A 26,047-nucleotide genomic window follows, 5' to 3' on the forward strand; every position below is an offset into this window, starting at 1 on the left:
GATCAGAGTCTCACGGCCTTTCCTGCCCTGGGCTGGCTTTGAACCGCGACCCTCAGATCTCAGCCTCCCGAGTGGTTACCCGGCTAACACCCGTTCCTTGTCTCTCCTCCGCAGGAGCCATTTCCTGGGGCACAGCAACCCCTATGGACGTGGTGAAAAGTCGACTCCAAGCCGATGGCGTCTATGTGACCAAATACAGGGGTGTCCTAGACTGCGTCGCCCAGAGTTACCAGCAGGAAGGCCTGAAAGTAAGGTCCCACGGCCCCGGGGGGGGGGACTGGACAGCCCTGAGCAGGGGACCCTAGAGGGGGCTGGAGCTTAACGAGTACCAAGCACTTCTGGGAGTACAGCTGAGCAGGGTGGCCCAGCCCTGTCCGCAGTCACCACAGTTGGCCTTCTCAGGATGGGATGAGCAGCCTTTCCCCGCCCCTCCCACCAGGGGGCGCTCTCCCGTCCCTTGGTCACCTCCTCTTAACCCCCTCCAAGCCTCCCGATGGGCCTTCCCTTCCCCTGGCCCAGGTCTACAACGCCAGAGATCTGGGCTTGGAATGGAGTCTCTTCCATCCGGCTCCCTGGACTCTGCACCTCCTCTTCTCCTCTTCAACAACCCACGCCCCGGCCATCGCCAGCCTAGCCCAGAACAAAGACGAAGCTTCCCTGCCCACGGGGGAGAAACAGATTCATCGCCCTCCAAAGAGGATGCTTGGCTCTTAGAGTTGGCAGTCTTGAGTTCTAACTACCCGAGAGCTGAGGGATCCAAGCATATGGTTTTACCTCAGTTTCTCTAATCATCCCACCACAGAGTCCAGGGTGTACTTAGGATCTAGATGAAATTAGGCGTATGAAGGATGTTTAGTTCCAGGCTTAATCCAGGGGGGCAGAGTTAAGTCTGTGGTCTGTAATATTAGACACACATACATACACACGGATATACACACACGTACATACACACATACATGTATACACGCATACATATTTATCTATGTCATTGTTATCATGGAGCCTATCCCCGCCATGGCTAAACCCATGATGATTCACCCCATTCCCCTATGCCCAGTACACCCGTCCCCAGACTCTACTGGGCTTCTGGTCCTGCACGTGCCCATGCGTTCCACATCTCACCCACCACCATGGACAGTGCCTTCTTTCCCAGCCTCTTCTCCTCCTACTGTTAGTTGTCCGAGATCCTGGTCTGTTCCCTTTGCTGCTTGGGAATGTGCCGGACCTTTGGATGGCCCCACAGGGGAATGGCTGACATTCTGTGTGAAGCAGGCTGGATGCAAACTCCCCCAAAGGCCAGACCAAAGGGCCCACCAAAAGACAAAACGACCAGAGATCAGTCAGAGCTACCTTGGTAGGAGGTGGTCAATCTGATTTGACAAAAGTTCCTGGAGGGAACGCCTCCTGTCTTGCGTTTTCAGTTCCCCGATACCGGGGCCCCTGCCTACTTTGTAAACACTGATGTAGATGGGGTGATATTCTCGGGCCTGGGGAGCTTGGTCATGTTCGGATGAAGCCAGTTTTCTAGTGACTTGTCATTTCCCTTCAATTTCCTCAGTGGTGAGCCCAGACCTGATGGGTTCTGGGCCTGGGTTGGGATGCCTCTGCCCCAATCAGATCACAGGTGAATGCACATTCTCCCCAAACCACCACCCCGTTAATTAAGACACTGATGGTACACAAACAAAGGCCAGGAATTAGATACCACAGCCTATAAAGAAAGGCCCGGCACCAGTACTGTGGCATAAGACGTAAGATATAGACCACCTTGTTTCTGTCTCTGTGTTAGAAGAATAGTTCAACTTGGAGCTTTTCTATTCTCCATACTTGAACATTTTGTGTATTTGCGTTTGTTTAACCAGAGTTCCTTCTAGAAGCCTTGGTATGGCCTCTGCTGGTTTTTGCATTTGATTTTTTTTTTTTAAGCAGAAACACAGCTAAGAGATCCAAGTGGGTGATTGTCTTTTTGAGATGTCATGCTCTATTTCTCCTAAATTTGCGTGTCAGTTCAAAGAGATCCATAGAGGCAGAAATATACAGTTGATACGGTTTCCTCCCAAATTCACTGTGTTTTGTAAAACGGAAAGCCTAGGGGGCCGCTTTATAAAGGCCAGAAGATGGGTTTTGTGATCTCAAGAACATTTAGCTCCTGTGAGCTCAGGGACAGCGCCCAGGCCCTGAGGGCCTCAGTGACCTCCAGGAGCTTTGTCTGGGGTACAGGAGCCTAGTTCTCCAAGCTGGGCCTAGGCAGACTCAGCCTTGCACAACAGAGCCAAGCCAAGGCCGTGGGAGGCCTCTGTGGGTACCCGGCATGGAATTTTCCTCTTGGAGCCTGACCCAGTTCCTTGCCGCCACTCAGTCACTGTGAGTGAGCCCGGGGAATTCTGAAGAGATTAGACATTAGACGGGAAAAACGATCACTACCCAGATCCTGCTTGTCCCCTGACTGAGAGGCTTCAGCGGATTGGTGGAGTCACCTGCTTGTCTCTGTGCAGTCCAGGCCCTGGGCGGGTTTCCTGGATCAAGCTGACCTCTGTGGCCAATGACAGTGACCTCACCACAGCATGCTGGGAACCAGCAGCACCAAGGGCTTCTGAAAAAGACCAGCTCCATGGATTCAACTGAGGAGATGATACAGGAATCAGAGCGGCGGTGCTCACGTTGATGAGCGCGTGCCTGGCGCCACGCATGGATATTTAAGGAGATCATGAGGCGCATGCTCTAGTATTCTCTAGGGAACAGGTAGTGGCAGATGCAGATCTCAGCAGGAACATGGTGGGGGGCTCCTTCTTGCTAAGAGATGACAAAGTAACACAGGGACCTGGGAAAGCGACGTGGCTTATCCCACGGCTGTGGTGGGTCTAGTGGCTTTTCTCTGCCACTCTGGGGGGTGTCACGGGCAGGACCTATCACCATGTGGCAGAGCCTGGCAGACTCAGTGACCTGACTATGAGGCTCGGGGTCTTGCCTCGGTCTCCAGGACACTCAGGACCGGGCCGGCAAACGTGGCCTGGGTCAGCCTGCGGCGGGCCTGAGACAGGTCCTTTGCGGTTCCATCGAGGCCGGCGCGGGGCTGGGCCAGCCCCTTCCGTTTCCGACCCTGGCACTAACCCGACTCGTGCACCCGCAGGTGTTTTTCAGGGGTTTCACGGTGAACACAGTGCGAGGCTTCCCCATGAGCGCGGCCATGTTCCTCGGCTATGAGCTCTCCCTGCAGGCCCTCCGCGGAGACCACGCCGTGACCAGCCCCTGAGCGCCCCCCCTCCCGACCCCACCCCCGGTGAGTGTGCACCTCCTTTCTTCATCGTGCAAAAGCAGCCAGTCGGCAAATGTCACTCTGCCCGTCCTGGGGTAGGTGGGGCTGGAGTTTTCCCCCTTGCTCGTCTTCTCTGGTCTTCATCTCCTCCGTGACAGCACTGGCTGAGGAGCATTCAAGCCCCTGGGGGGGGGGGGGGGTCTCTGTGTCCTGTGGCTTCTTCTCACCTGCCAAGTCCAGGACACAAAGAGAGACAAGTCACAGAACTTTCTAGTCGATCCAGAAGCCCCCATGACTACAGATTTCCCCCCAGCAAGGAGGGTTACCTCCAAAGAAGCCCACCGGGCCTCAATGCCGCCTCCTCCAGGTAGGCCGCCGGCAGGCTTGGGTGGCGCCGCATCCTGGCCGCCAGAAGCGGGCACCACCGGCCACCCAAGACCTGCCCTTGAATCTGCGTTCCTCGGCTCCCTCCCCTGCCCCTTAGACACCCCGGATCCACAGCTTTTCTGGCCCTGGTCTGTTGCGTTCCCTTTGTAAAAGGAAGAGGGTAGAGACACATTTCACATACATGCACATCTTGGTGAGGAGTAACTGAATCCGGGTAATCTCCTGGGCAGGGCTAGGGACGTGGTTTGGTTATTAATGCCCTGTTCAGATGTCACAATCCCCCTGCATCCGAAGAGGTGAAGATGCTTTACTCCTATAGTAAAATCAATGTGTTGTCAATTGTAGACAAATAGAAAATGCAAAGAGATAGAACAAAACACAAATACCATCACCAGACCTTGTTATTATTCTGTTGTTTTGTGTCCTAAGGCTTGAACTCAGGACATGGGCACTGTCCCTAAACGTTTTTGCTCAAGGCTAGCGCTCTACCACTCAAGCCATAGCTCTACATCTAGCTTTTTTTTTGGGGGGGGGGGGATGTTCACAGACTTTCCTACCCAGGCTGGCTTTGAACCATGATCCTCAGATCTCAGCGTCCTGAGTAGCTAGGCTGACAGGCGTGAGCCACCGGCGCCCAGCCTTATGTGTCTACTTCTTAACTCTCTAAACTTGTTCCCCAGCACTGGGAAGGTTTGTTTTTTCCGATACCTGGGTTAAGACTCAGGGCCACCTGATTACTTGGCTGGTTCTCCACCATCTGAGCTATCAGTTCATAGGAAGAAATGAAAATTGGACAGGCGAGGAAGATGCCCTTTGTGGTAGAAATGGGGGTGGTCATAACCACCATTTGTCCAGGTCTTGTCTCTGGCCCACCACCCTGACCACGGCTCCAGAACTTTCCTAGAACGGTACCGCTCCGCTCTTTGTCCTGATACACACACTCCCAATTTCCGGGGCGGTTTGTATTCTTCCTTCCGGTACCAGGAAATTTCCCTTGAGGAAAAAAGATAGTCTTCTCCTGCCTTGTTCCTAAATAACGCACACAGCGCCCCCCCCCTTTCAGCACCCACGCGATCCTTGGCACGTGGCGGGCTCTTCTAGAACAGTCTCTGGCAGACTGCTGACCCCTACATGGAGAGCTGGTTCTTGTGGCTTCTCCTTTTCTCTCAGGGCGGTTCAGAACCTCAGAACCTCATTCCGTTACCTGACGAGGCTGACCGACTGAAAGCCAGCCATCGTGAATCTTCCAGAATCTCCCAGAAGAGGGAAGGAAGGGCCTAGCCACCCCGAGTGGGGGGGACTCTGGCCCACATGCTAGCCTCGGGGTGCCTTCACCCCCCCCCAGCTTCTGAGGTTGCCTGGGAAGGAATCAGTAGACTGGGGGCTGAGGGGAGACACCTCCTCTTTCAGTTCTAGACCCAGCACCTGGAAAGATCTGAGCCAAATAAACCCTGCACCCAACCCCGTGGTCCTCTCCCTTAGAATTCACAGAGGAGCTCCAAGTGGCTCTTAACGTTTCCAAATAAAAAGCCCTGGAAACCTCTTCGTGTCGCGTCTGGGTCAGATGCCTCTGCCTGCTTGCTGAGAGGCTTCGGCCATCCGGGTCCCTGTCTCTGCATGGTATCTCCGGCCCCAGGAGACAACTGCTCTCCTCAGGTAACTCCCCTTCGCCTCGCTGCTGAAGCGGGCAGGGAGAAGGCGCTGGCTGGAAGGAGAAAGCCCTGCCGATGCTGGCCCCAGCCCGAGCAGCCTGGCACGTGGTGATGAGGCTTCGGAGGATGGTGGCCCTGGGCTTGGGTGGGGCGGGGCTCAATGCCTAAGGTCCTAGCCACAGGAGATGATGGCTGCCCAGCTGTTGGGGGCATCGTGTTCATGATGAGCTCCCGAAGTCCGTGCCTGCCGCAGCCCACACATTCCCCCCCGGAGCCCCTTCCTCTGGGAGATGAGGGCGGCTTGTGAAGCCTCCAGTTGTACCCCCCTAGAGTGCATCGTGACAGGCACTGTGGATGTTGGGGAGGTGCCCTGGGGTCTAGTTCATCTGGCTGCAGTCCAGATCATCTAGTTCATCTGCTTGTAGTCCAGATCATCTAGTTCATCTGGCTGCAGTCCCCATCATCAAGTTCATCTGCTTGTAGCCTAGATCATCTAGTTCATCTGGCTGTAGTCTAGATCATCTAGTTCATCTGGCTGTAGCCTAGATCATCTAGTTCATCTGGCTACAATCTAGATCATCTAGTTCATATGCCTGTAGTCTAGTTCATCTAGTTCATCTGGCTGTAGTCTAGTTAATCTGATGTAGTCTAGTTCATCTAGTTCATCTGGCTGTATTCTAGGTCATCTAGTTCATCTGCCCGTAGTCTAGATCATCTAGTTCATCTGGCTGCAGTCTAGATCATCTACTTCATCTGCCTCTAGTCTAGATCATCTAGTTCATCTGTCTGTAGTCTAGATCATCTAGTTAATTTGGCTGTAGTCTAGATCATTTATTTTTAGTTCATCTAGCTGTAGTCTAGATCATCTAGTTCATCTGGCTATAGTCTAGATCATCTAGTTCATCTGGCTATAGTCTAGATCATCTAGTTCATCTGACTGTAGTCTAGTTCATCTGGCTATAGTCTAGATCATCTAGTTCATCTGGCTATAGTCTAGATCATCTAGTTCATCGGGCTGTAGTCTAGTTCATCTGCTGTAGGTCTGCCATGTCCGGCCACGTGCTGGTCCCTGCCGCCCAGTTCGATTGAAAGTAGCCATTCTGTATGCTCACTGAGAAGCAACGATCTGATTTGTGTTTTTGGACCCTTCCAGCTTCTCTGAATTCTTTTTTTTTTTTTTTTTTTGGCCAGTCGTGGGGCTTGAACTCTGGGTCTGGGCGCTGTCCCTTGGCTCTTCAGTTCAAGGTGAGTGCTCTACCACTTGAGCCACAGCGCCACTTCCAGTTTTCTGGTGGTTCATTGGAGATTAGAGTCTCTAGACTTTTCCTGCCCGGGCTGGCTTTGAACCGTGAACCTCAGATCTCAGCCTCCTGAGTAGCTGGGATGACAGGCATGAGCCACCAGTGCCAGGCTCTCTGGATCCTCTTGATGCCCCCTTGAGATTAGGAGGAGAGGAGAGGAGATGGCACTGTTGACCCAGTTTGAAGAAACTGAGGCTCTCGTGAATCTGTGCCCCTGCAGAGGACTTGGATCTTCAGTCCCTCCTGGTAATTCACGAAGATCAGCATGTGTTGGCTTTGCCCCTGCTGAGCAGTCACTGGCCACAATGGTCAAGGCCATTTATAGCAGCAAAAGAGAACACTATTGGGAGATGGCTACATAGGAGTTGTGGATTTCTTTTTTGTCTTCCGTGGGGCTTGAACTCAGGGCCTGAGCGCTGTCCCTCAGCTATTCAGCTCAAGGCGAGCGCTCTACCACTTGAGCCATAATGCCACTTCTGGGTTTCTCTGCTTATGTGGTACTGAGGAATCGAACCCAGGGCTTCATGCATGAGAGGCAAACACTGTACCCCTGAGCCACCTTCCCAGCCCAGGAGTTTCGGATTTCCCTGGAGAAGGTGCTCTGGTGGTTCACGTGGGGCCACAGGTTCCAGTTCTCAGTCAATACACCATGGCCTTTCACGCATTCAACCATAAAAATGTGTGTTGAGCTGGTGCCGGTGGCTCTATTCCTACCTACTCAGGAAGCCAAGATCTGAATATCACAGTTCAAAGCCAGCCCAGACAGAAACCTGTGTGAGACTCTTATTTCCAATTAGCCAGCAAAAAGTTGGTATGGGAGGCGTGGCTCAAGCGGTAGAGCGCCAGTCGTTGAACAAATCAGGTAGCTGGAGCTTGACCTGACCATGTGCTTTTACTGGAAACATGACATCCATGTCCCAGCAGTACCCTATCAACATCAGTTCCCCAAAGAACGTTTGCTTATCTTCCACTACTTACCAGAAATGGAGAATTAAAAAATAATAATCACCAAAAGCAAACTAACAGTCATGGCTTGTAAATGTGAAGCTTCCTAAGACGCTATGTCGAGGAATCACCACTTGGTGGCAGCAGAGGTCAACCCAACCCAGGCAGGTGTCCGCCTGGCAGATTTGGACCTTGGCCTAGATGACCAACCAATCCACCACACCCAGACCCTTGGCACCTCCCTTCCCAGATTCCCATTTCTCATTGCTTCTCCATGGGGGGGTGGAACTCCAGCTAGGGAGACCTTCACCAGCTAGGGTTTCCTCCCTGGTAAAATGGCCACACCAGCCTCCTGGCCTGCCATCCACAGCTCTCCTAGGAATCAAGTGCACATGCGGTTTTGTGATCTGTAATGTGCAAATACAGTTTGGGGTTGAACTCGCGGGTTTGGGTGTTTACCTGCCATGGTCCTCTCAGAGAGCCTGGGTTATAATTACCTTGTAATTAGAAATATGTAACGTTTGTGAAATACAGTTGCCTGGCTCTTAGGACTTTGGGGCTCCGATCCTTCCATGAATTGTTGATTAAAGCCCTTCAGGATTTTGACTCCCAGAGTCTGCTCTGCCCAGCGAAGAGTAGTCTAGACTGTGTGTGCCAGAGAGCCAGAAACCCATCTGCTCGAGTACCGTGTCCGGTCTCTGGCTGAGTGTGGAGAGGGGCCCTGCTGGCTCAGTCCTCTAGCCACGAGTTCAAGTCCAGCCCCATTCCTCACCATACCCTGAGCGCCTGGCGTATTCTTGATGTTGGGATGGCCAAGCCGTCTGCTCAGGTGGCTTCAAATGTGTGTGGGAAATACAAAATACACCGAGGCTTATTTTTACTACTTTTCCCCCCTACCTAAATTTAGGGGGTTTTGTTTCCAAGCCTCCTTTCTACTAGTTGGCAGAAGATGTGATTTATTTATTGATTGATTGATTGATTTTGGCCGTTTCAAGGTAAGATTTAGACATTGCAAGAGAAACACTCAGTTCAAGATCTTCTTCTCCTCTTCCCTCTCAGGGGACCCAGGATTCTGGGGAATGAGATGTGAGGAGACCGCCGGACCTGGGGAGACCTTCTCCCCTCCCCTGGTGCTCTTCCCAGCCTGCCCCGGGGCACGGCTTCCCTTGGTACCAGCTCCTATGACAGCAGCTCTCTTCCCACCTAGCCCTTAGACCCCTGGGTCTAGCTTTGGTCAAGCTGAGGCCTTGTTACCTGGTGGGAAAACCTTGTCTTCACTGGGACCCCCCAAGGGGCTGTGTCAGGCCCTGCCTTAGGGGTAGGAGGCTCTGCCTACGCTTTTCGTGGAGTTTAGCCACCTGCCACCCACAGGCTCTGCAGTACCCCCAGCAGGGGCTGGCCTTCCTTGCTCTCTGACTTCTCTTTCATCGCCCGCCCCTTGGCTGAGACTAGAGCTTCAAGGATTCCTATTAATAAGGAACCACCATCCAAAGCCGAGCGCCGGTGGCTCCCGCCTGTCATCCTAGCTACTCAGGAGGCTGAGATCTGAGGATCGTGGTTCAAAGCCAGCCCAAGCAGGAAAGTCGGTGAGACTCTTCTCTCCGACAAACCACTCGGAAAACTCGAAGCGGCGCTGTGGCTCAAGTGGTAGAGCGCTCGCCTTGAGCTGAAGAGCTGAGGGACAGCGCCCAGGCCCAGAGTTCAAGCCCCAAGAATACATAGCTCACAGGGCTGTTGGGAGACAGTCCGTGAAGCGTGATTCACAGCGCCTGGGGTTCAGGAAACCTGCTGGCAATGTAATGATCTCCTCTCCTTTCTCCAAGGTGGCTTCTTGATTCCAGGTCTCACAGAGAGGGGAGAGCCGTGTTTGCAGACCTCAGCGCTCACCCGCACATGCGACCTCGGCCACAGGACGCTTTTCTATTTATTTTCTCTTTGAGAAGACCTAAGGGAAAACACCAGGTTTGCCGATTGGCTCATCTGTGGCAGTGAATGGTCACCTGCTGCTGCTGCTCTGGCCCATCTCCGGTGACAGGCTGCCTTCTCTGAAACCACCCCCAAACCACCAGATTCTGCCAGGTCATGATCCTGGGGCCCCCAGCACCGTGGAGGCGGGGCTTCCTGAGACCGCAGACTGCACTAGATTAGCATAACACAGCTGCCTCGGGACCAGCACTTAGAAAACCCAGATGGAAGAGGAAGTACCCCATTGCTCCCCAGCCCTCCCCCGCCCGCCCCACAGCAGCCTCTGTCCCTCCAGGAAATTGCCCGGGCCCCCCCAGATAAAAGTGTGGGTGAGCCCAGAGCAGGGGGAAAAGAAAGCAGTAATCCAATCCCTTATCGCCCATTGTGAAACCCAAATAGCTCAGACAGCTCAGGGGTGTTTTGACTCACTGGCCTTCAAACCTCGACCGCCTCGTGTGAAAATTCATTTCGGCAGAAGACTGATGTGCTCAATTACAGAACCTTGCCCTGGGGCACCGCTGTGGGTGTTATATAATACATGGTGCATGGGTCTTGTATTCATTTTCAAGAAGGTTAAAGAATGAATCTCGGCTGGCCACTGGTAGCTCACACCTGTCATCCTAGCTACTCAGGAGGCTGAGATCTGAGGATCATACTTCAAAGCCAGCCTGGAAAGGAAAAGGCCATGAGACTCTTATCTCCAATAAACCACCAGAAAAGCAGAAGTGGTAGAGCACTCACCTTGAGCTGAAGAGCTGAGGGACAGCACCCAGGCCCAGAGTTCAAGCCCCATGACTGACCAAAAATAAATAAATGAATGAATGAATAAATAAAAATAATATCCGTGTCCTGTCATTCCTAGGACATGAAATGAGGGACTGTCTGTTTAATATATACTGTCAATGTTTAAACATTAAGTGCTTGATGCCGGTGAATAGAAACGCTTTATTTGCTAGAGCTTTTTACGTCCCCAGGAACCAAAAACGATGGGAGATTCTGGAATCTGCTCGTGAGCGTGGAAACCCGAATCCTTCTTCCCACGGGGATGGGAGGGGCTGCGTCTAGCCCAGCCCAACGTGCCCCCCCTCCCCCCGTCACGAGGGAAGCAGACAGGTCAGTAGTGGGTTGATGGGGTGACCCTCTGAATCCCTGCCTTCCCCCCAAAAGAAAAATGTCAGGTGGCCGCAGAGGACCCTTCACTGAGAAAACCAACATGTTGCTCTTTGATCCGTGTCTCCAGAACTAACTGAAAACGCGTCTCTTCTCCCAGCTTCGACAGGAAGCCTGAAGCAGCCACATCGTTGGTCTATCTGGGTGAGCACCTGGATGGGTGCTAAAATAAGGGGGGAAGGGCTGGACTCATGACTTCGTGGTAGAGCACCTTCTTCACGAGCATTAGGCATGGAGTTCAAACCCCAACACCACCCACCAGACCTACCCCTGTATGATTGCCTCTCCAGGCCCTCCTAAGTTCTGCACCCAGATAATAAGACCTTCCTCAGACTTAGTTCCCTGGACCCCTTGGCTAAGTCCCCATCTCTGTTACCCCTGTTTTGACAGCGTGGATATGGCGACGAGGAGAGGACAGATCGATGCTCACCTCATCGCCGAAAGAGCTGCACAACTCCATCCCTTGGTCCGTGCACCTCGACGCGGGCCGAGGATTGTCTGCAGGACAGGTGAGTCCAAATGAAGGACAAAGCCCTTTGAGGGTCTCTGTCTCTGGAGGCCCTGAGGTTTCTAAACCATTGGCCGGAGAAGTAGCCAGGGACAGCCTAGAGTACCCGGGAGGGAAAGCAACTGGAATCTCGGTATCTCCAAAGCAGGTTTTGCTACAAAAAGATGTCATCCTTTGAGAAGCCTCTGGTTTCTGGGGCTGGGGAGGTAGCTCGCTGGTGGAGCATCTGTCTCGTTAGGAACAAGGCCCTGGGTTCCATCCCCAGCTATGCAAAAATGAACGAAGTAAATAATAAACAAGGCCTCTGCTATTCATTCCATGCCTTTAAAGCCACAGATGGCCGGCGCCGGTGGCTCACGCCTGTCATCCCAACTACTCAGGAGGCTGAGATCTGAGGATCACAGTTCAAAGCCAGCCCAGGCAAGGAAAGTCCGTGAGAATCGTATCTTCAATAATCCACTAGAAAACTGGAAGTGGCGCTGTGGCTCAGCCTTGAGCTGAAGAGCTGAGGGACAGCGCCCAGGCCCAGAGTTCAAGTCCCATGACCAACAAAATAAAGCCCCAGATGTTGGGGTGAGGGTCATTCCACGGCCAGACTCCTTTACCTCCTGCCTTGACGCTGCCTCCACCTGCCCACCACAGGGCTGGGAAGGCCAAAGAGGAGGTTGGCAGCTTCCCTCCCGGTATGGGGAAGGCAGCTGCGGTGTGCTCTGGCCGTTTCTCTTCCAGGCGTAGCCAGGCCCCATGTAGATACCAATATCTGGACCCCGTTGAGCATCTCCATCGCATGCCCACACCTCGTAGGCCTTCCATCCGGGTGGTCCAGGCTCACCGAGCACCTGCCCCACGCCAGCCCCAAGCGGGCACTTGGAACACACCGCAGAACCACACAGGTAATCTGCCCTGGAAGCAAAGAGGTGGGGGTGGGGAGCCCACACAGGGCGCACAGTGGAACCAAGGCCAGGATGGAGGCCTGCTGTGGTGGAAACACCAGCCAGGCCCGTGCTGACATAGGAGAGGCGCTCAGTGAAGAGCTTGCTGGTGACTGGACAGCGTGGATCCCAGGGTTTCTCGGGCTTCGGGATCCTAGGCAAAGGGCCTGCTGGATGCCAGTTCTCCAGCTCAGCACTGAACTCCATGCTCTTGCCTACTGTGTCCACAGTGCCCTGTGCCTCTCCTCATGGCTGGACTTCAGACTTTGCCCCCTAGTGAGCCTTCCTAACTGTGCCTACTGCCCAGCCAGGGTGACCCCAGGCAAGAGTGTGTGTGTGTGTGTATGTGTGTGTGTTGGTCGTGGGGCTTGAGCTCTGGGTCTGGGCGCTGTCCCTCAGCTCTTCAGCTCAAGGTGAGCACTCTACCACTTGAGCCACAGCGCCACTTCTGGTTTTCTGGTGGTTCATGGGAGATCAGAGTCTCACCAACTTTCCTGCCTAGGCTGGCTTTGAACCATGATTCTCAGATCTCAGCCTCCTGAGTAGCTAGGATGACAGGCGTGAGCCACTGATGCCTGGCTTGTTTGTTTTAAATAATGGAGTCTTTGATCTATTTTTGTCCCTTGTTAAAGTTTCTAGCTGCCTTTATTCTGCTCAGCAAGGAATAAATAGGAATAAGCTTATGTTCTTTTCTTTTCCCCCCTCCCATGTATTTATTCCAAAGTCAAGACATAAAAATTTCAAACCAATAGTCACAAGAGATTTTGATTTAGAAGAGCTTGCTCGCTTCATTGTTTTGTTTTGTTTTTTTAATTCACAACAACTTAAAGAGAAGGCCTTTAAAATTCAATAAATAGGATAAATAGCATTATTTCTTCACATTTGGCCTCCCATGGCTCCCGTGGCTTTCTGGAAGGTTTCCCGGAGTGTCCTCAGAAATGTCATGGTGTTACCAGCCATGGTTTGGTTGCACGGCTGTTCACAGGAAAATGACTGTAGAGATAAAAAGAAAAAAACGTTGGGCCAAAATTGGCAAAAAGCCTTGTGGGAGCAAGAGGCTTGGGGACCCCCCCCCCCCGCCTAGAACCTGGGGGTTCCAGTCCTGAGACCCACAGTAAATCAATGAGAGGCCGGGGCTGGTGGGCACTTGATAGAATCTAAGTGGCTGACATGGTTGACGTACACACATGGGCACCATTCAGGTGGCCCTAAGACCCTCCTTGTACCCAATTAGAGGCCACCTCGAGGGCTACAATGCCTCATGATTCTTTTGACTGGTCCTTTCAAGGTCATTTCATTATCACAGTGAACCTGGGAGTCACCAGATCCAAGTTCAATCTCCGCTTTGCCACTTATCACGTAGACTGCATCAGGTAAATTCGAGGGCTTCCCTTTCCTCCTCCTCCTCACACAAGGAGAGCATTTAGAACCATACGTCCTCCAGTGTAGCTCAGTGGCCAAGTGCTGGGCTTCCTGCCTTCTGCACTTTCCTACAGATGCTCATGACAGGGACTTAAGAGATGCCCAGCCCCCACCCCACATCGCATGGGAATGTCCACTCCGATGTGGGTGCATGTCCTTAAAAACAAACAAACAAACACCTTTTTCAACCAATCAAAACAAAAAAGAAATCTGCTTTAGCATATAGGCCAGCATATCCATCTTGATAGCAAATTGAATCTTTAGGATAATTGGGTATTGTATGAGGCACGGGCCTGATTTTCTTGATTACACCTTCTCTTGACAATCAGGACAGATTCTTTCATTCGCCAATAAACAGAGAGAAGAACGTGGCCTCATCTGTGTCAGCATTATTTTTTAAACTACGGGGAGCAATGGAATATCTGGTGGATTCCGTTTTGATTCTATTGTTTAACAGCCACATAAAACCCTCACCATGACGTATAAACTCATATAAACTCACCGGACACTTGTTGTACTTTAGAACTTCAACTACCTTTCTCACTCGATAGAAAATCTGTTTTCTATCTGTTTTCTGGGTGACGTTGATCAGCTGGGACAGCCCCTCCCGGAGACAGGGTGTTGGACAGTTGTCCTGGTAAAGAATAAAGATTTATGTAAAAAGGAAACACTCTCAGGATAGCTTTCAGCAGGGATCACGAGAGAGAATGGCCTTTACTTTGGACCCAAATGACCTTGCACTATTTATTTGTTTGCCAGTCCTGGGGCTTGAACTCAGGGCCTAGGCACTGTCCCTGAGCTTCTTTAACTCAAGGCTAGCGCTCTACCCCTTGAGCCACAGCGCCACTTCTGGCTTTTTCTATGTATGTGGTACTGAGGAATCAAACCCAGGGCTTCATGCACGTTAGATGAGCGCTCTACCCCTGAGCCACCTTCCCAGCCCCTTGCGCTATTTTTTGATAGGTCCCTTGCCAATCTAGGAAATGAGCTTTCAAGGATTTCAAGAGTGAGGTCACTTTTCATTTCTGGAGATTTCCAATGCATCCCATCCAAGAAACCTGAGAACCCTGGCAAATTGACATCCCTTATCTCTTTTCCAATGGTGACCCTACTCCAAAATCTAGTCGCAGTGAGTTTGAAAGTTTAGAGAAAGGGAGAGGCTCTGGGCACCAGCCACTAGGGTGCGCACTTGGGTTGTGGCAGGTGTGCCAGTGTAGCTGCAGTGGAGGGGGCCTGGGCCAGGCTAGGATGGGCTGTCATGCAGGATCCCCTCCTCTCCGCTTCTCATCTAACTGAGGATGGTATGACAGCGGACATCCACTGGGGGGCGTTTAGCTCTGGCTGAGAGGAGTTAGGAGTCAGATTGGACCGTCCCTGCCAGAGCGAGGGCTCTTCTCTCCCAGAGTCCCTTCCTTCTCCCTCCCCTCCCCCAACACAACCACAAGGGCTCTCTGTCCTCTGCAGCAGCCGTAAGAAAATCATCTTAAGAGCCGGAGGCCGGTGGCTCACACCTGTCATCCTAGCTACTCAGGAGGCTGAGATCTGAGGATCGTGGTTCAAAGCCAGCCTGGGCAGGAAAGTCTGTGAGACTCTGATCTCCCACGAACCACCAGAAAACCAGAAGTGGCGCTGTGGCTCAAGTGGTAGAGCGCTAGCCTTGAGCTGAAGAGCTGAGGGACAGCGCCCAGGCCCAGAGTTCAAGCCCCACCACTGGCCAAAAACAAAAAAATCATCTTAAGGACGCTGATGGGAATAAGAGGAGGAGGGAGGGAGGGCGAGAAGAAAGGAAGGAGGGAAGGGAGGAAGAAAGGAAGGAAGGAAAGAAGGAAGGAAGGAAGGAAGGAAGGAAGGAAGGAAGGAAGGAAGGAAGGAAGGAAGGGAAGGGAGGTTTGACACATCAAAGACAGAGTTACTATTTTATTTATATTACTTCATCCAATTTTTCTACATATGCATTAGAAAGCAATATCATATCATTTACTATATTCCTTAGAAGGCATTTACTATATTAATTCTAGTTGTATTTCATCATATGTGTGGCCATTCATTGTAAAAGATACCCATATATTAAATATATGCTATATAATATATAAATATTAAAGATACTAAAAAGCCCTCAGAGTCTTCAAGGATTCTAATGCTCACTGCTGAGAAATGTCTACCTAGTAGAAAACTTCCAGAGCCAGGTTTTACAGGGACAATAGTGATCTGTAACAATTGCAGTTGAGTCACAATCCCTAATGTAAAATATGGAATAGAGCCGTTTATAGTTTTCTTTTTCTTACTTACAGGAGGGATGGGCAGACACAAACAACTGGTCACCTGCAAGAGACAAATCTCAGTGTGAACACTCTAGCTGCAAACCCCCAGACCCGGCTAGGATGTCGCCCAACGTTTACTCACGTTGGCGCTGCAGCTGCAGATGGAGGATGGATCTTTCTAAAGGTAGAGAGGCGAAAAGCCGCCGTGAGTGGTACATTTCATTCCCCCCTCCCGGATCTATTTCCCTACAGCCCCCGAGCCTACCTGCAGCTTCTCGATCAGGAAATCAGCATTGAAGATTGCTATCGAGGAAGAGCATCTTTGGGCCTCTGTGGAGCAGAGGGAGAGCAGGGTAGAGGTTAGGACCACAGCCAGAAGCATCTTTGACAGGACACTGGAACTAAGACCTGCAGACACCTTCCAGTCTAGTTATATTTAAAGCTCCTTCAAACAGGGTGGGTCGGGGGGCGGGGGGGGGTGGGAAACCCCATTATCAAACTGATACCCTGGCCCACTTTTTCCCTGTAAGTTGGGGCCACTTGATATGAAAAATTAAACACACACGCACACCCAAATCATACTGAGTCACTTGACTGAAGCTGTGTGGTGCCAGGAAATAACATTCCCCAGAAAAGATGCAAAAGTTGAGTTGTGAGATGCTGAAGAAAAATTAAAGATTAAAAAAACCCCACATAATTAAAAAAAAAAAAAAAACAACTAAAAGCAGGGATTCTGGTTGTGAAAGTCAGCATGCTTTTCTATGAAAAAGCCCAGATCTGTGTTTTCCCTTGTGTTGACTGATTCACCAGTCCTGGGTGCTGTAATGCATGGGGGGGAAGAGGGTACAGCCTAGGGATGGGGGAAAGGGGGGGTCGAGACAGAGCAGGACGGTCCAGTGACTGGACAGCACAGGACACTTTTTCTTTGCCTGATGGGGGTTTTCCTTAAGTGCTTGCAGTCTTAGTGCTGAGTGAAGGCATCTGTAATTGTCTCTTGTGCCCAGGAACAAACCCCTCCACCTGGGTGGAATACAAGCGTCAGAAGGCCACACAGGTGTGGATTATAACCTCCTCCAAGCTTCCCCGCCTTTCTAGAGGCCTTCCAGAGGGAGCATTGTATAACACAAGTGGAGGCTCGGCGCTTATAACGGGCGTGTGCCTCTTGTTTATTGAGCACTTACTACATGCCACTCACCGTTCGTGCGCTTTATATCAACCGAGTAGTACCACCAAGTGAAATCAGTACATATTTGGCACCTTCCCTTTCTAACTCTTCAAATGCAGTCTCCCTTTTGGCTTCTGGGTGCTTTGGTGTGACTCTGTTACTTTAAATCAGGAAGTAAGCTCATTGAGGACCTCTATGTAGGATCATCATTGTCAGTGTTTTATAGCTGGAGAAACTGAGGCACGGAGAAGCAAATCATTTTCCCAAAGTTGAGCCACTGGAGGCCATAGAGTCTGTATTTAAGTCTGGTTCTTGAGTATAGCTCTTAAACTCTGTTGCCTCTCTTCTATTCATCTGTAAAAAATATACACTGTATGTTGTTACCAGCTGCAGTATTTCCATGTGATATAGAAATTAGACATCATTCTTCTGCGTTTTGTATTTCCTACCCGTACTCCCTGTCTCCTTCCTCCCCATATTCTTCTTAGCCTCTAATAATCACTCTTCTACTCTCTTCTTATTTGAGAGTGACATTTTTTTTTCTTGCCAGTCCTGGGGCTTGAACTCTGGGCCTGGGAGTTGTCTCTGAGCTTCTTTTGCTCAAGGTGAGAACTCTTCCACTTGAGCCACAGTACCGCTTTCAGCTTTTTTTGAGTAGTTTTATTGGAGATCAGAGTCTCATGGACTTTCCTGCCCGGGCTGCTTTGAACCACAATCCTCAGATCTTAGCCTCCTGAGAAGCTAGGATGACAGGTATGAGCCTGGTTTGAGACCAATTTTCTTAGCTTCTACCTATAAGAGAGAATATTTTGTTATTGTCTTCTGAGTCTGGCTTTTTCCACTCCCTTGAATGCCTAGCTTCATCCAGGATTTATTCTTTCTTCTGGCAGAGTAGCATTCTAAGGTGCACATATACCATGTTTTCCTTGTCTGCTGTTAGACAGGTAAGTTAATTCTGTATCCTAGCGATGTGGACACGAAGGTGTGTCTTTGGCATGCTGATTTTATGTCCTTCAGATAATATCCCAAAGTGAAATTTCCAGATCGTCCCTGCAGTATCTGTGTTGTGCACATCTGTTTTTAGTTTTGTGACCAACCTCCAAACTGTTGTCCATAACGGCCATGATGATTTCCGCTCGCACAAGCAGTGTGCAAGTTCCCAACACGCCACATCCCAACCAGCATTTGCTGTCTTCCTCCTCTCCCCTCCCCCCCCCCACACTTTTGACCATAGCAATTCTTCCTGGAATGAGATGATATCAAGAGAAAGAAACAGAAGGCGCTGGGCACTGGTGGCTCACACCTGTCACCCTAGCTACTCAAGAGGCTAAGATCTGAGGCTCACAGTTCAAAGCCAGCCTAGACAGGAAAGTCTATGAGTTTCCCATCTCCAATTAGCCACCATCAAGGTGAAGGAGAGCTGTGGCTCAGGTGGTAGAGCACCAACGTTGGCTGAAAAAAGCTAAGGGACAGTGGTCGGACCCTGAGTTCAAGCCCCAGGATTGGCATACAGGAAGGAAGGAAGGAAGGAAAGGAGGGAGAGAGAGAGGGAGGGAGGGAGGGAAAGGGAAGGAGGAAATAGAAATATGAAGGGAGAAAGTAAAATGATCTTTTCTTATTGATGACTTCACCAGAAGTTGACTGGAGTTGCTAAATAAATTCAGTGAAATTTCAGGAGGCAAGGGTCAACATATCGAAATTGGTGGCATTTTTATATACTAGGAATGAGACCGCAGAGAAACAGATCATGAAAGCAAGCCATCCCATCCATAACAGTGACAGGAATAACATAAAATGCTTTGGAATAAGAGTTCTGGAGTGTACACCCGTCATCCCAGCTGCTCAGGAGGCTGAGACAGAAGGATCGGTGCTGGAATTCAAAACCAGCCTGGACAGCATAGTGAGACTCTACCGCAAAAGAAAAAAGGAGCAGCCTAGAAAGAACTCAGTCAGGAGGTGATGACCTCTTAGACAGAAATTACAAAATACTGATGGAAGACATCGAAGAAGGTAGGTAAGTAGAGAAGAATTGCTCATGTTCACAAGCTGGGAGAATTCGTATGAAAATATCTATGCTTCCCAAAGGGATTAACAGATTTGATACCGTTTCTGTCCAAATACACATGGCTTTCTTCAAAGAGATCGGTAGTTCAGGAACAGTGATTCCAAGCTCTTCTACATATGTATGCCTTCTTCCTTGCCTGGAGTTAGATTCCACAGGAATCTATCCCAAACAGCTTCTCCTGTTCATTACCTTACTCCCAGGGTAGCAAGTGCTGGTAACTCTTTTAGACAACTACTTCAAGATAGTTTTTTTTAATGAATAAATAACCCATACACTTAATTTTGCAAATCATGATCAGATTCGTACTCTTTAGGAAATGACGGGAGCATGGTACCCAGGGAGATCATTAACACACAAAAAGCGGACTACGCAGATCGCAGGCAGGAACAGCCTTTGAAGAATGAACTCACAGTGGACCCAACGAGAACCTCCCATTCTCATTCTGGGCCAACTTGAGGCACAGTTAAGTCTCTCCTCCTTCTCTATCTCCCCAGGAAAGCCAGTATGAGCCCCAGAACTCCCGCTAGGAGCCAGGGGGAGGGTTTTCTTCATAATTCTTTCCCTCTTCCCCACCCATTCAAGTCAGGAAAAGGAGCAAAATAAAAACCAGTGGCTCTGTAGTTCAAAACACCATGAAACCAGCAGATTTCTATCTAAGCAGTCTACAACTGGTGAGGTTTTTAGCTTCTAGGATTTTCTCAGTATCAGAAGGCCCGCATGCAAATGAGCTCCCAGAGAAATCCACCCCGCTTAGAAATTACTCACCGACATGACATATTAAGAAAGCCAAGATTCAAAAGAGATAATGCATTTCACAATAAATGACAAAAGATCCTAAGCGACCATTTATTTGGGGCCAGAGATAAAGTCTGACACAATTGTTTTGTGATTTAAAAAAAAAAAAGCTCATGTGTCATGGACGATTTCTATAGGAATATATCTGAATGGTTATTAGTTCTAGGAAGCTACAGCCGAAAATGCCCAAATTTTTTTTTAAACTACTAAATTTCTAAGTAAAACCCAGCCTGCATTTTTTTTTAAACTTTAGATCCAGAGATAACCACTCAGGATGGGCCTTGAGCATTAATCAAATAGTCACTTCTAGATCAGCATTTCTTAGCCACATATGATGGGGTAAGTAAGACCTTCTTGATATACTTCTCTCCAGAGGAGGGTGGATTTTCAACAGGCATCCTGGACTTTTTCCCTCTCAGATCTCTCCTAAGCAGAATTCTATATCCCCCCCCCCCCCCCCCCGCCCAAACAAAACAAGACAAAAAAACCTGTGAAGATGATATAGATAGTTCTTACTACCATATACCTACCTCTAGTTGCCTCTGGCATTAGTATCATATATTAATAAGGGTGCATTTGCTGCCATTAGTGAACCATTAGTGTATTATTAGTTGTGGAGGTATATACCTTACCCAATGTCCTTTTCCTGTTTTGGATTCCATCCAGGGTGTCGCATTACATTTAGTCACTGTCTCTCATTGAATGCTTCTCAGAAGCGGTCATCTCCCGGACATTCCCGGGTTTGATGATGTTGCTGGTTTTAGGTGATACTTCTCAAGCCTTGTATGGATGCTCTTCAGGTGGGATTTGCCTATTGTGTTTTTCATCTGGTTATATTGGCCATATGGGTTTGAGGAAGAAGACCACCAGAATAAAGTGTATTTTATTCACATCCTATCCAAATTACATATTGTCAACAGGATTTTATCACCTTTGATATTACCTTGATCCTAAGCCTGAGGCAGTTTTTGATAGATTTCTCTACTCTAAGATAAATATTTTCCCCCTCTTTTCTATACTGTGCTCTTTTGGGGAAAAATCCCATCATTTTGTAACAGCTGTATTTAGGTATTTAGAGAGATATGTCCACCTCAAGTAGGACTGAGTACTTCTGTCAAATTCATTGTAATTCTTATGCATGTTTGTTTCCTCCCATGCATCCCTTTGATACTTATATCAGTATAGAATCATGCATCATTATTACTTCATGTCACAGTTCAAGGCTGCTTTATTGATCTTGTTTGACAAATGGACTCTGTGTGCCCTTTGGCCCTGTCAATGTGGGGTTTTTTAATTTTTAGTTTTTTATGATGGAGAAGGAGGCTTTCTGCCATCTCTCTTCTTTTCTTTTCTTTTTTTCTTTTTGTCGATTGTGGGGCTGGAACTTAGGGCCTGCGTGCCATCTCTGAGCTTTGGTGCTCAAGGCTAGCACTCTACCACCTTGAGCCACAGCTCCATTTCTGGTTTAGGGAAAGTTAATTGGAAATAAGAGTCTCATCAACATTCCTGCCCGGGCTGGGCTGTCTTTAAACCATAATCCTCAGATCTCAGCCTCTTGAGTAGCTAGGATGACAGGCTTGAGTCACCAGTGCCCAGCTTTCTTTTTTGTCTTTTTTTTCTTTTCTTTTCTCTCCCTCCCTCCATCTCTCTCTTCCTTCCTTCCTTCCCCCCCCCCCTCGCTTACTTTCCTCTTACGTAGAAGCTGCCATTTATTCAGAATCCTTTATTCAAAAGCAAGTGAGCCAGGCTTGTGTCTGGGAAAAGAACACTTGAGGGAAATGGAAAGTACAAATCAAGATGGTAGGTAAGTGGACTCCTCCATACTTGTGTTCCACTGAGAGTGTTTTCATGGTGTGATCATATCTTTATCTTCTGGAATTGTTCAACTATCCTTTCCTTTCTATAACAACCTGCTATCAGTGCAATGTAAGAGCAAGAATTATAGTTAACACAGGAAACAGAGATGGTGGGAAAGCTCTCTATTAAGTGGCTCTCTGATGAGGGTCATTTGCTCTAAATGCTCCATTTAAACTGCTGAGTATTTTTACATATCTGGTAATTTTTTGCTTCACTGATGCAAATGGACAGTTGTTCAGAAGATAATCAGCATTAGTAGCTGAGAAGGTTTTCAACTGAGACTGTGTAAGTCAGTGTTATTCCTTTTAGCCCTTGACAAAAATAGAAAACAAATGTACGTGTGTACTTGTTATCTAGCAGCTTAGAGACCCAGTCGTTTTAGAACAGAGATGGTGCTATAAGCAGTTCTCGGTGGCATTTTGATTTTTCCTCTTAGGAGCTGGAATTAGTACAGCACTTGTCTCTTCCTTCTCTTCCTCCTCCTCCTCCTCCTCCTCCGCCAGGGCTTAAACTCAGGCCCTGGGCTCTGTCTCTGAGCCTCTCTGTGCCCAAGGCTAGCGGCTAGCACTCTACCACTTGAGCCACAGCACCACTTCTGGCTATTTCTGTGTATGTTGTACTGAAGAATTGAACCCAGGACTTCATGCATGCTAGACAAGCACTCTACCACTAAGCCACCTTCCCAGCCCACGGCACCTGTCTCTAGGAGACATCTTGGCTCTGGCTGACCTCACAGAGTCCTTCTCTATCCGGAAGACAGCCCCGTTCTTTGTAGACCCAGGCATGTATCTACTCAGCCTCCAGCATCGGTGTTAGGTCTTTGAAGTGGAATTTTGTCTCTCGGTACATCACTTCCTTGTAACCTGCTCCTGCTCTGATTCCATGGAAAGATGACAGAGATGGCTCATGGTTTGGTAATTGGTCATCCCTCTTACTCTTCTCCTACCCCTGCCAGTCAGATTGAAACGTCACCAAATGACAAGGCTAATGCATTAATGATTTACCGTTGTGCAATGAATTACAGCCTAGTTCTATCTTAAAATGACAATATCTTGGTTCATTTGTAGTACCACATGGTTTGTCAGGAATTGGGCCTGGCTCACCTGGGTTCTCTCAGAAGGGCTGGTGAGGATGAAGGTAGCAACAGAGGGGGCATGGTTGCAAAGGGGTTTAGCAGCTCTTTAGGGGAAGATCTGCTTCTAAGCCCACAAGGTTGTACCCACTAGCTCTGTGGAGGTAATGGCACAGTGCCCTTTTACACAGATATAAATTGCCTTGATGAAATCTCCTATAGCTCGTGTTTCTCGGAGCCAAGGGAGGCAGAGGCAGCAGGAGAAGGGCAGCTGGCTCAGCCCAGTGATTTCTTTCATTTCTCCCTTGGGTGAAAAAGAAGCTATTGTCTCTGGTACCACTGGAGTATTCCTCGGATACCAAGAATAAGACTTAGCAAAGGCGTCAACCTGATGTCTGCCTGAATTAATAAAGATGGAAGCATCTTCCAAGCTGACTTCAGAATGAGATAAAGCAAAGCACAGGACTCGATCACCCTGCTCGTCATGGTGCTTGCTATGAGGCAGACTGGGGGCTCCTGCGGAATCCTCCAAACCTCGGTGACAGTGGGGACCCCTGCTGGCCAACGATCATCACCACAGTTCATCTGATAGGGTTTCCATTTGGCTCAAGGAGCATTTGCCGAGTGGAGCATGGTCTTAAAGTGGTGAAATCATGTTATGAAGTTTTGTTGCCAGTGGTCTCCTGAGGTCAGTGACTCATTCACGTATGCTTTGGGAAACTCATCTCCAGTTTCCTTCTACAGAGTCTAGCCATGTTCGCTTCAGCTGAATGTCCCTGTCTCTCCCACCCCCACCCCAAAAATCTGTTTGTTTCCTGGCCTTGGTATCCCTACATATTATTAACTTTCTTCCAGTCTCCTGAACGACTTTCTCCCAATGGTCTTTGAAGCTGCTTTGTGTTTTCCAGTCCTTACATATGGGGTTGAGGCAGGGCTTTGTACTGAGCCTACAGCTTTTCTGTCATGGCTTAGATGTCTTTATTCAGTTTTAGCTCTCCACCACCACACGAGTGAATGTCCTTTGAGAGTTCTCTCCAGCTCCAACAGCTCTGCTGAATTACAAACTCGTGTTCAAGTAGAGCGTATTTCAACATGAACGTATTTTCTTTCCTTTACCAAAAATCAGATTATCCTTGTAGCAGCCAGAATGGAAAGGGGTTTTGATTCAATGTGTGCAGGACTCAAATATATAAAGATAGGATAATCTTCTTAGGTGATGACTGAGCTGTGTGGCTAGCTTCACCAGGGCAGAAGAAGATGTTCAGAAGTTGGATGTGTACCTCTCCTAGAACCTAGGCATTATGGGGAGAGCAAGTAGGACAGGGAGGGCAGATGGGTGCTTAATTCCCCTCATTGAACCCTATCGAGCCAGGGCAGATGTGTTATAGCTCTGGAGGATAATGCTGAATGGAGAGGGTTTTTTGGTTTGTTTGTTTTTTTCCTGATTGACTTTTGGGCCCCTGCAACTCTGATCCTGCAGTTGGCCTTTAGGCTGCTGACCTTGATAGGGGAGAAGAAATGAGGGAATGTAGCAGAGCACCATGAATGGTCCAGGTTGGTCAGGTAGAGATTGGAGGGTGCTTATAACTCTCTAAAGTTCCCTTGAGGTGAGATGGCGATTCTGCAATTCCCATAGTACCAGAGGAACATCATCTAGTGGGGGACACCTGGTGGACATTATCTATGGGGGATAATGAAGCCCACTGGGCTGGGAGAATACAGCATACCCAGAGGGGGATACAGGACCCACCAACATGGGGCTGCGTCAGTCAAGGCACTGAAATATCTCCACCAGCCACACAGGCAGCCAGCTTCACAGGATCACCTGCAGGGCAGGTGAGTATGGACCTTGTAAGTTCATGGAGTGCAGGGGAAGAAAGAAGTCTAAGTCACATTCTTTGCCCATGTTTTGTTTTCTTAATGGCATTTATCAGCCATTAACAATCATTGTTTTTCTGGGAATACACTTTTTTTATACCTTCTCTCCCACAATAATACAGAATTTGAAAACTCGGGGAACATTTCCATCTGGTCTGCCACTATTTTTCAGGCTTGAACAGTGAATGGTGCGTAATTACTGAATGAACAGCTGAATTAAAGAATCAGTGGTTGAAATTATGTATCAGAGAGAGAGACTACAAGTTGTTAACTAGCAAAGCTGAGTCTTTACAATTTCTCCAAGAGAGAAGGACATGGACCTAGAGACAGACACACGCAAGAATAAACCCAGGGAACCAATAAAAGAATTGGCTGAGAGCCAACCATGCATTCATTCATGTTATAAAACATTCAGTACTAAATAATATGGCAGGCAGAGGTCAAAGCCATCAGTGAGTCTTAACGTATTTTATACTTAAGTGTTATAAATTATTCAAAAGTTCAAAAGTAGTTATAATCCTATATTATGCTTGGAAGACAAAACTCTTAAAGAAATTATCTGGAAAGCCCACAGTCAAAAATTAGTATGAATTACACAAAATATTTTTTAACCAAAGGGAAGTATTTTTTTTAAAAGTTTATTCTTTCTAAATTTATTGAGGCTGGTTTGTTGAGCACTATAGAGTCTTTAAGGGAGAATGTGAGTTACATTTAGCAGACTGTGTGGTTTGCTTATTGGAGATGGAATGTTCTATAAAAGTCTGTTAATAAGCCGAGCACCACCGGTGGCTCATGCTTGTAATCTTAGCTACTCAGGAGGCTGAGATCTGAGGATCGCGGTTCAAAGCCAGCCCAGGCAGGAAAGTCCGTGAGACTCTAATCTCCAATAAACCACTCAGAAAACCTGAAGTGGCGCTGTGGCTCAAGTGGTAGAGTGCTCGCCTTGAGCTGAAGAGCTGAGGGACAGCGCCCAGGCCCAGAGTTCAAGTCCCACAACCCTGTCCAAAAAAGGAAAAAAGTCTGTTAATGACTATCCCAAGAAGGCCTTAATTTGGTCCAGTTTATATAGTATATTCCGTTTTGCTAATTTGGTGGAATCATTTCCCTTTTCCATTGTTATAATGTCTACATCTAGATAAATAGAGCATGGTACAATACAACCTTCAGTCGTGCGATTAGAATAGCAAAGAATCTCTTGAGATGTTGCCCACCAGAAAAAATAATAGCATGTTATTAAGTGGCTGACTACTTTTACAAAGCCATGTAAAAGAGAATCTTTCAATGACCATCTTTTGTTCTGACTCTGAAACCTCTTCCTTTTCCTTTCCACCATTTATCTGCATCCTGTTTGTGGTTGACAAAAAAAAAAATCTGATCATGAAGAATGATATAGCTTATATGAAACAGTAGTGAGAA

The 26,047-nt window shown here is 48.7% G+C and overlaps 2 protein-coding genes and 1 long non-coding RNA gene across 4 annotated transcripts in view; 2 read left to right on the plus strand and 1 right to left on the minus strand.

Moving 5' to 3' along the window:
- The window catches only part of LOC138807795 (solute carrier family 25 member 48), a 108,859-nt gene extending 98,524 nt beyond the window's left edge, over positions 1–10,335 (plus strand). For both annotated transcript variants that reach the window (XM_069993559.1, XM_069993558.1), the window contains 3 exons: positions 115–248; positions 3,131–3,280; positions 9,365–10,335. In XM_069993559.1, the coding sequence (XP_069849660.1) occupies positions 115–248; positions 3,131–3,253 (257 nt within the window). In that variant the 3' untranslated portion in view covers positions 3,254–3,280; positions 9,365–10,335. The remainder of the gene's footprint in view (positions 1–114; positions 249–3,130; positions 3,281–9,364) is intronic.
- A 359-nt stretch (positions 10,336–10,694) lies between these two features.
- LOC138807798 (uncharacterized) lies at positions 10,695–11,763 on the plus strand. Its single transcript, XR_011366282.1, has 3 exons — positions 10,695–10,820; positions 11,067–11,185; positions 11,515–11,763. It is a non-coding gene; the product is annotated as an uncharacterized lncRNA (long non-coding RNA).
- Positions 11,764–12,992: 1,229 nt separating this feature from the next.
- LOC138807790 (interleukin-9-like) lies at positions 12,993–16,181 on the minus strand. The gene is made up of 5 exons (XM_069993549.1): positions 16,065–16,181; positions 15,942–15,977; positions 15,828–15,860; positions 14,041–14,172; positions 12,993–13,109 (listed from the first exon to the last, which is right to left on the minus strand). Exons 1-5 carry the CDS (start codon positions 16,179–16,181, stop codon positions 12,993–12,995), a joined length of 435 nt encoding a protein of 144 aa, XP_069849650.1.
- Positions 16,182–26,047: the final 9,866 nt, after the last annotated feature.

The sequence above is a fragment of the Dipodomys merriami genome, unplaced genomic scaffold (assembly GCF_024711535.1).
Source record: "Dipodomys merriami isolate MVZ:Mamm:240054 unplaced genomic scaffold, mDipMer1.0.p SCAF_434, whole genome shotgun sequence".
NCBI classification, from domain to species: Eukaryota; Metazoa; Chordata; class Mammalia; order Rodentia; family Heteromyidae; genus Dipodomys; species Dipodomys merriami.

Coding starts and splice junctions, on each gene's coding strand:
- LOC138807790 (XM_069993549.1), bottom strand. CDS start 16,181: ATGCTTCTGGCTGTGGTCCTAACCTCTACCCTGCTCTCCCTCTGCTCC. Junction 14,173..15,827: donor TGTGTCTGCCCATCCCTCCT/GTAAGTAAGAAA, acceptor ATTCTTTACCAG/GACAACTGTCCAACACCCTG. Junction 13,110..14,040: donor TAAAGTACAACAAGTGTCCG/GTGAGTTTATAT, acceptor TTATCTCTACAG/TCATTTTCCTGTGAACAGCC.